This window comes from Montipora capricornis, chromosome 2, assembly GCF_036669925.1.
Source record: "Montipora capricornis isolate CH-2021 chromosome 2, ASM3666992v2, whole genome shotgun sequence".
Classification (NCBI taxonomy): Eukaryota; Metazoa; Cnidaria; class Anthozoa; order Scleractinia; family Acroporidae; genus Montipora; species Montipora capricornis.
Genome location: NC_090884.1, coordinates 9229757 through 9239756, shown reverse-complemented (window position 1 = coordinate 9239756; position 10000 = coordinate 9229757). Strand labels below are relative to the sequence as shown.

Here is a 10000-nt window from a genome sequence, read left to right as displayed (position 1 = left end):
TGGAAAAACCAGTGATTAAGAGAAATATAATTATTATATATGTTTAAAAGAACAAAGAAAGAATGTATAGAAAAGAACCATATCATCAAGAAAGCCATACCTATCTTTGGGATCAGCCCTCAACGCACTCTGAAAACTTGAGAGGAAATAAGGCAAATTTTACTCTAGGGTGAGGCGATTTGACCACAACGGAGGAGGGAGGCATAGAAGCCTAGTGGTCCTAAATAGTTAGGGTGCTTGCCATGAGATCCGGGGATCCTGGGTTCAAGACTCGCTCTAACTACTAGTTGAATTCGATCCTGGTAGTCCCTGGTTCAACTTCTCAGCTGCACTTGTAAATAGCCAACTGATCTGCCTCCGGCCAGTTCGGGTTCTCAACAGTTTTTGTTCCGTCGTTTCCATTATTTCGTTTCGTAGGCTCTGACACGCTCCCCCCCCCCCCTCCTTCCTCTGTGGCGTGGTCAATTAAGCATGTATGTAAGGAAGGAGGACAGCGGCTGACATAAGCTAACAAAAGATTTTAATACCTGGAGGTTCCTGGGAACGACATAAAATCAATGGTTTCACAGCTATCAAGAGTTTCCCTTGAGAAAGTATTAGGGAGCTTTAGCAACGACGACGGGAACGGCATCGAGAACGTCATGTAAAAACATAAATTCACGTTATTGCGATCACTTCTCGACTATTCCAAGCCTTTTAATATGACAAAGGAGTGGCAGTCCCTCAGGAATGAAACCGTTACGCGCGGCGCTTAATTTAGGGAAGAAAAATGAAAATTTACCTCCAGGTGCTGACGTTCTCCACAACACCTCAAACTTGGTAATTTCACGTTGTTGCTTTGCTGACGACGGCAAAGAAATCGACAAAAGTGAAAAACGCACGTGCAGAGCGTGAGAAGCTATTGCTTTTGCACACTAAATATGCAAATTTGTGACGTTCTCGCTGACGTCGCCGTTGTCGTTGCTAAAGCTCCCTAATATCAGGGTTGAAAGGGAACTTATTTATATTCTCCATTAGCTGAGAAAGTGTTTGGCAATTTAAGTTGAAGAGCTACCTTAATGGGAGGGTCACGGAATTACAGCCAGACTGCAAAGTGTTCCGGAAATACCGGCCAGGATTATGTTCTTCGGCCAAAACTTGAAAAGGTTTTTTGCACTCTCATGAAAGAATTTCACCATTACCTTGCAGCAAACATCAAGAGAAAAGCAAGCATAACCCATTGACTCCCAGGGGTTCCCCATTGACGAGTAAAATTGTCTGGCGGTAGACAGAGTAAAATACTAAGTATGGCCGGTTTAGGCCGGTTTGATTAACGGGTTAATTCAGTGAGTGATTAAGATATTTCACGTATTACTGAAAATAGCAAGGTACTATCCTTCCAAAGAAATCAAGTATCTCTAAGAGAACTTAATAATCCGAACTGTAAACAAAATAACCATGTGTGTACCATGTGATTGCTTCTGTGCTCTCATTGTGTTTTAAGTGAGATAATCCAAGCCGCAGCCACGCCCATTTACCCCTACAACAAGAAATAAATAAATAAAATACTAAGACTTAGTAAAAAATATCACACGTCATTATTTCGGAATAAATGAAATACTATACAGGTCCCAGTTGTTCGAAGGGTGGATAGCGCTATCCGCCAGTGGCCGGTTCCTGAAAGGTGTAATAACTCTATTCCAGGGGTAAACGTGCCTTATGTCGGCACATTTATCCCTGGAATAGAGTTATTACACCTTTCAGAAACCGGACTCAGAAAAATCACTATCCAGTGGATAAGTCGTAGCGAACCCAATTGCGCTAGCCAATGCATATGGATAGTGATTTATCAGGTGGATAGCGTTATCCACCTTTTGAACAAATGGGGCCAGATGTATTGCTTATGGGAAAGGTAAGGGCCGATTTCCACGGTACGATTTTTGTCGCTTGCGACAAGCTTACATTACGACAGGCCTATGATATGACTTAAGTACGATTGTTGCAGCGTTTTAAAACATGTTTTAAATAGCTACGACATTTTTTCTGACGTACACGACAATCGTGAGTCATGTCATAGGCCTGTCGTAAGCTTGTCGCATGCGACAAAAATCGTACCGTGTAAATCGGCCTTAACATTAAAAAAATTCAGATGTTTGATCAGTAACTGGGCATTTTAATGAAATCGAGGCTATGATTGACCTCGTTTTCACAAAAAACTAATCGCTTTTCATATGAAATAACAAGATTGAGCATTACAGTGATAACAGGGAGATAGTAACGTAACGAGTATGCCACCCACGAATTATTTAACACATCTCTCTCCATACTTTCCAGGGGAAGACATCGCTGTTATATTCTTGTACAAGTTAAGTGCCGCAACCTGAAACAATTATGGTCAAATTAGTGTCAGCGAAGAGCTGCAATGTAATATGTCGACCGTTTCGGCAAAAAAAACCTGAACTTTAATTAAATAAATTACTGCTTTTGTAATCACAGGGTCTTCTGGGATAAGGAATACAGCCAAAGACACATCCCGTCTCACAAGCCTGTTCATTAAATTGTGTTCTGAGCTAAAGAACTTGAATGTTATCTGCAAAGAGCAAACACCACCGAGTACCTAGTGTTGTGGTCATTTTGAGAGATACCTCCAAAAGGCTTATGGTGTACGAGACCATGTTGGCAAGTGCCCGGGTGCTGGATATACAGATTAAGAGGCTTGGAAGCGACCCCTACACACAGGAGTGGTAGGTGGACTGGAGTAATTCAAGCCCACACCGACCACCACAACTTCATCAGTAGCACAGTGAAATACTCTTGTGTTCACCTCTTCTCCAAGCTCTGTAAGAGAATCTCCTAAAGCTGCCCCGGCGTCCTCAGAATCTGGATCGAGGTCAAACGCTTTTTGATAACATCTGCTGGCTTTACTAAAAGAAGAGATAAAAAAGGCAATCAATAATCATCTTTACGTAAGGTACCAAAAAGGGTTGTGAGGATAATTAAACAGAAACAGTTCCATTGTCTTCAACAGAAGCACGTGACCTTGAAGCGTGTAACTTGCAACTCTTTTCCTTGGAACAAAGCTGGGGATTTTAGGACACCAATTTTATGCCCAAATATGGACAAAAATAAGATCGAAGCTGCACGCGCGGGAAAATGCACGAGCTTCGTTACATCCAAATAAGGAAATTCTTAAAACTCAGGAAAACCCCAGCTCTGAACCAGACTTGAACGCTTCAAGGTTATGAGCTTCTGTCTTCAAAGAAAGCCGATTTTTACTGGCAACAAAAGCATAAGCACGAGCAACATCCAAAAATTCAGTATTCGAAACTCAGTGAGGCTTTTATCATTAGCACTTGTCGTTGGACAAGACATTAATTAACAAAAAGTTACATTAACGTTGTGCTTTTGCTAGTGTCACTTCATAATGCTCTTCTCTGTGTTTGAAGCTTTATATCCCTTGTCTTTCACACAAGCTAACCACTGCCTCTATTCAACCACCCCAGCATTCAGACCCCCCAAGAGTCAGACATGTTTATAAACACTTCTCAACTGTCTCACAAATGACAAGGTACATCACTGAAAAGCTCACTGCTAAGTTTATAAGCCATTGATCAAATTTACCTCACGTCCTTGAGAACTTTGAGGTAGTAATGTCCCAAATAAAGAAATGATGGACAGTAATTGGGGTCCAATTTTGCAGCCTGGAAGTATTAAAAGATTGATCAATAACATTCATTGTTAACTACAAAGCACCTCTGTAAAAAAAAAAAAGTTACTTATTTACTCACGGAACATTAAGAGCGTTCAGGAGCTCGTTCAACGTGTGTCCGTGCTTTCCGGATCGAATTGGAATTTGACCGTGTTGGTTTTCCTGTCTGTCTGATATTGTGAGACTTCACAATAAGGCAATTCGAATTATTATGTTCCCCTTTGCAATCATATTATTCCACACTATGCTCAGCTTGGCAACTTAAAATCTCCTGATATTGTTAAACTGTTTTCTTGTAAATTTCTCTATGAACACCTTTGTATGTGATCTTAAATCTTCAAATCTTGATTCTTTAGCTATGTATCTGAGCAACATAATTACAATACTAGAAGTGCTGAGCTGAACCACCTAAACATAGCTCCTTTTAGAACAAATATTAGGAAGTTTTCTCCACACGTGATAGAATGTTACTATTTTTGGGATTATAGCATTCCTCTAGTAATTAGACAGAAGTCTACTATGCATTCTTTCAAGCAATCACTGTATCGTCATTAGGGAGTTTAAGAAACCACGACGGTTACGGTGACGAAGACGCCACTTCAAATTATAAGTTTGAGCTATTCTCAGTATTTCATGAATATTCCACCATGTTTATCTTATACAATATGGGCGAAGTGTCCTATAATTGGATTGGTACGGACGGATTTGAAGTAAAGAGCGAGACCGAAAGATTCACTGTAGTTTGTCCACGTTGTCGTCAAAACCTTAGGGTGCGTTCGATTGACCCTATTCCGCAATAAGAATACGTGGCGTGATTATTTAAAACGGTTTTGAAGCAACAAGGCTAACAAAGATATGTTCAAAATAGCATTTTAGCAGGTGCTTGACAATTTTCATGTGAATCTCCTTAAAAATGAAGGATTTCTGACTTCTATTCCACGTATTCCTATTCCGCAATACGGTCAATCGAACGCACCCTTAAATTTGGTCATTTCACGTAGTAGTTTTGACGAGTAGGGAAGAGAATTGTTCATTGAAAATCCGTGCCGCACGTGCAGCACGATCATTTTGGTTGTTTCAACCAATAATATTACTGCTTCTTGGCGTTGACGTTGCCGTAACCGTCAACATTTCTTTAACTCCCTCTTATCTTTCTCATTACTAATCTCCCTTTCCTGATACTATATTTTATTAAAATTGTCTTTGTATAGTTGTGTGTTCTCTCTGTTATATTATTTACTTATTTATTGATTTATTTATTGGTTTATTTATTGATTTATTTATTATTTATTTATTATATTTAACCATGATTTAGTATTTAGGAGGCAGTGTGGCCCAGTGGTTAGGACGCTTGCCAAGTTCTGACCACTGGTTGAATTTGATGCTGGTAGTCCCTGGTTCAACTTCCAAGCTGCACTTTTAAATAGCCAACTGGTTTGCCTCTGACCAGTTGGGATTCTTGACAGTTGTTCTTGTTGTGCTCTGGTGTTTCGTTGATTGTGTTTCATTGGCCCTGAAAAGCCCTTTTGGGGAGTGGTCAATTAAGTATGTATTGTATTGTCTTATTTTACTCTCATTCTTAAGTGTGCTTAGGGTGACAAATGGCATCTAATTGGTTTTACTATACTTTACCCTTTTTCTACTATTAGCAGTTTCTGTAACACGTTTCTATCTTATACTTGTAGTACTTACGTGTACTGCAGAGAAAATAAAAATAAATCGAGCCTAGAAAAATTCAGGCCCCAACGGGATTGGCACCCATGACCTCTGCGATCCTGCTGCAGTGCTTAAGCTATTTCCTGAGTTTGATGAAGGTAGAAGTGATCCTTTCTTTTAACTTACTGAACAAGTTAAGAAAACATTCAGTTCATTGGGTCCTTTTCGTGGGAACACATGAGCCCAACAAATTGACCTGCTCTCAACTGTATGGCTTCATAGATCAGTTGACAAAGAATGGCACCAGAATCTTAGAGGTCATGGGTTCGCATCCCGTTGAAGCAACCTGAATTTTTCAGGTGTCTACAAGAGACAATAATAATTATTGGTTAAATTGTCTAGTTAAGTGCGTGGACCAGGTCTGCATATCCTCTATAACCCGCTCTTCAAATAAATTGTCATTAGAGCAAGTTTCAATCGAGTGTCGTAAAACCACGTAAAACCAAAACCAAAGTAATTACTTTGGCCAATCAAAAAGGACGGGGACAATCCAGTAAACCAATCAGAACTCTAAGTAATTACACGAAGCCGACCCAAAGCGCGGGAAAATGTGCACGCGCGAGTTACGATTGGTTTTGGTTTCACTTCTGATTGGTTGAAAAAGTGGCACGAGAAATTAGAACCAATCACTGAGTAAAGTAATCATAAACCAAAGCAATTCGCTAATTACTTTCGACACTCAATTGAAAACCGCTCTATACACATTTAGTAAAATCCAACTAGTGGTCTATTATCAATGCTGCGTTCTGATTGGTTGCGCTACTAGTAGGCTATTTGTTATAGCCCACTAGTAGCAAAAAGCGCCGGCTTTGAAAACCAAAACAGCAATTAAAGTCTAGCTTTAACTAGCGAAAGATGTTTTGTCTCGATATTTTTTTGACCAACTAGTTGGATTTTACTAAAACAATTATTCCTCTCGCCCTCATGGCCTCTGAGTCAATAGCCCATGAGGCCGAAGGCCGAATGGGCTATTGACTCAGAGCCCATTTGGGCTTGAGGAATAATTGTTAATTATACATCTCTTTCATATGTACAGTAGTCTTGATACAATCACATTCTACAACTTTTTCAAGGCTAGAACGTTTTCAATGCTAGAAAGGTGTCTAGAACGTTTTCTAAAACTGATTTTCTCCATCATCAATTAAAAGAAACAAAATATATTTTCATATGGTTGATATCTTTTTTTGTGCACTGCGGTCCCTTGGGAAACTGTATTGCAAGGTCGTTAGCGCCTATTTACACGTTGGAGTTTCTATTGTTTATGCAAGGGTTTTTAAGGTTGGTTGTTCGCGCCACTTTCCATTCACGCTAGCGACCCAGAACTTCGGTCTTTTCTTGTAGAGATTTACTATGGAGAACAGCGACAGTTGCTCCTCGTATGCGTGCCACTCGCCCTCCCACCCTCCCACCCTCCCACCCGATTTATTTGTCCTTAATTTTCTGATACTGCTTTGTCTCCGTTTCAGGCCGTAGAGAGTCTAACTTCGATCAGAGCAAGTGCTTCCGGTGCCACAGACTCGGCCACTGGGCAAGGGATTGCTGTTATGCATGGCTCAGCCAAGGTGTTGGCGGATCCAATAATGCCAGCATGGCCGACGTGCCTGGATTTACCTACAAATGCCACACCGGATAAAATCCAGGACAGTGAGTCATCTTCTGAAGGTTACGAAGAATTAGTTCAGGTACTGCGGGATAATGACGCGTGCGAATTTGACGATAATAGCAAGTTTGAGGTACAGGTTAAAGGAAATTTGCGTAAGAATTTGCATTTCTGGAGGGGCATCGGTGCATCTCCTTTCATTTTGAGCGTCATAGAAGAGGGTTATAAGTTACCTTTCTTTGCTTTTCCGAAACCCGCAGCTTTTAAGAACAATAGATCAGCGCTAGAGCATGCAGAATTTGTTGAGAGTGCGTTAAAAGTGCATTTTCAGTCTGGCCGCGTTATTCGGTGTGCCGTACCCCCGTATGTCGTCAACCCTCTTTCTGTATCTGTGCAGGCCAACGGTAAAAAGGGGCTAATTTTGGACTTGAGATACGTGAACAGGCATTTGCAGAAAAAACGTATAAAATACGAGGATTGGAAAGTGGCCATTTCATATTTTGAGTCGGGGGGTTACATGTTCACATTCGATCTTAAGAGCGGTTATCATCATAAAGAGGTTGCAACCGATCACCAGTTTTACCTAGGTTTTTTCGTGGGTTGACCCCGTTTCTAAGAGACCGCAATTCTACCGATTTACGGTCTTGCCCTTTGGGCTTTCCTCCGCGCCACATATTTTAACTAAAGTTCTGAAACCACTTGAGAAGCACTGGAGGTTAAACGGGCCACGCATTGCTCTTTTCTTGGATGATGGTTGGGGTATAGCCAGTACGCGTGACGCATGCGCTTCCCTCAGCATAACGATTAAAGATGACTTGCTTAGTGCAGGTTTTGTTTCTAACGATGATAAGTCTGTTTGGGAGCCTTGCCAAAGTATTCTCTAATTAGTTATTATATGGCAGTGATAGTGGTACTATTGAAATCAGTGAGAGAAGAGTTGCGAAAATAGTTTCAACACTTTGCTCCATCATGGATTGTGAGTTTGTGATTTCTGCTAGATGCCTAGCCTCGTTTACTGGGCAGATAGTTTCTACTGGTCCCGTGGTGGGGAATGTAAGTCGTATTATGACGCGACATTGTTCTATGTCTTCCGCGTGCGCACCTTATTGGGATGCCCTTTTAGAACTGGATCAATACACGAAGGATGAAATTATTTTCTGGAAGGAAAATATTGATTTTGTCAAGTCCAGGTTTTGTTTTTTGGACAGAAAGCCTCATGTGTTTTCGTTTTCTGATGCCAGTGCAACTGGTTGTGGCGCAGTTATCTCTCTTGATTCGCAACGCGTTTGTCATAAGCTTTGGGATTCCAGCAAGGCCTCCAGAAGTTCGACTTGGAGGGAACTCCCTGCCATAAATTTTGCAATTGAGTCGTTTAGTTCTGTGCTCCCATGTAAAATTCGGAGCCTACCTAAGGAGCAAGATTAAGCTGGAGATTCAATGGATACCCAGAACTGAAAACGAGAAGGCGGGCTTTATTAGTCGCCTTATCGACGTTGACGACTGGCAGCTAATTGAGAGCTTCTTCGCCTTTTCAGAAGAAGCCTGGGGACCCCATTCGGTTGATTTTACAACGCCAAAGTGAAAAATTTCTTCTAGAGATTTTGGAATCCTGGAAGTGCCGGTGTTGATTTTTTCGTTCAGAGTTTGGAATCAGAGAACTGCCTTGTGGTTCCGCCAGTAGTGCCTATCGCTAGAGTCCTACATTACCTAAAAGTTCAAAGGGCTTTGTTAACACTGGTGATCCCGTTTTGGTCATCGTCTAGTTTTTGGCCTTTAATCGCCTGTACTTATACTGCTGCTTTGCAAGGTTACGTTCTGGAAGTTGGTTTTCGTGCTTTCATTTTTGGCGGAAACACAAATTCCCTTTTGGGATCGAAATGTTTCCGTGGGCAAGTTGCAGGCATCAGGTTTGATTTTCGTTCAAGAGAAAAAAAAAAAAAGAATTACATATTTCGAAGGTGAAGTAGCTACACATGATGTGAAGGCTGGTGTATGTATATGAGGAAAACAAAAAAAAAAAAAAAAAAAAGAAAAAAAGAGGAAAGTACGTGAAATAGAGCTGATAAACCAGGTATGAAAGCAGGTCGTGGGTAAACCATGAAAGTTGAGAGACGAAGTAATTCGTGGATATGGTGCCCTTACAATGATATTGAGACTAGCTTGTTTGAGGGATAAAGCTTGAACGTATGGAGATTGAAAAAGGGTAAAAAATAGAAGAAGGCAAAAGTAAAGAGAAGTGGAGAAGAATAATAAAAGGATAAGCAAAAGGAAAAAAAAAAAAAAAAAGAAAGAACAAAGGCAAAAAGGAACACAGAGGGAGAGGAGAAGAAATAAGGTAGGAGCGAGATTGTTGATTGTTGCAGTGTAAAAGAAAAAAAAAAAAAAAAAAGAAGGAAAAAAAAAAAAAAAAATAAATAAAAATAAAAAATAAAGATAAAAGATAGAGAAAAGCGTTTATTTTTGGAGAGGACGAGATTTTTTCTGTTTCTTCCAGATTGTCTTCGCTGCCAGGCCTTGGAAGTTAGCTCCCGCTCAGGTCATGGTCGATAGGTGTGTTTTTGTCAAGATGTTAGTAAAATCCAGAGCTGATTCAACCGCCAAGTAGTATAAGAAGATTTCTTGTATGGTGCGGGCAGAACTATGTTGCTGACAGTTATCCCTTTTCCCCTGCTGTAGTGACTCTTTATTTATTCCAGCTCTTCGCCCACCAACACAAGTCACACTCGGTTCTGGTCATGGTGCATGCCGCCCTGAAATGGTTCCACTCGTTTGTTCCTATTAACGGCCCAAATCCGCTTGATGACGAGTGTGCCAAGAATGTTTTCGAGTCGGCAAAGAGGAGGGAAGGCAACCCCATTTTGAAGAAGGACCCGATCAGCACGGAGCTCATCAAGAAAATAATTAACAAATTCGCCTCTGAAGGGGCTTCGTTGAAGGATTTGAGAATTGCTGCGTTGTGTACTTTAGGTTTTGCGGGTTTCTTCCGCTTTAGTGAG

The 10000-nt window shown here is 40.8% G+C and overlaps 1 protein-coding gene across 2 annotated transcripts in view; it reads right to left on the bottom strand.

Moving 5' to 3' along the window:
* LOC138038736 (tetratricopeptide repeat protein 37-like) overlaps positions 1 to 10000 on the bottom strand; it is a 60919-nt gene that overhangs the window by 30538 nt on the left and 20381 nt on the right. For both annotated transcript variants that reach the window (XM_068884774.1, XM_068884775.1), the window contains exons 17-21: positions 3601 to 3680; positions 2804 to 2903; positions 2307 to 2359; positions 1448 to 1519; positions 101 to 136 (exon numbers count right to left, since the gene is read on the bottom strand). In XM_068884774.1, coding sequence (XP_068740875.1) covers positions 101 to 136; positions 1448 to 1519; positions 2307 to 2359; positions 2804 to 2903; positions 3601 to 3680 — 341 coding nt within the window. The remainder of the gene's footprint in view (positions 1 to 100; positions 137 to 1447; positions 1520 to 2306; positions 2360 to 2803; positions 2904 to 3600; positions 3681 to 10000) is intronic.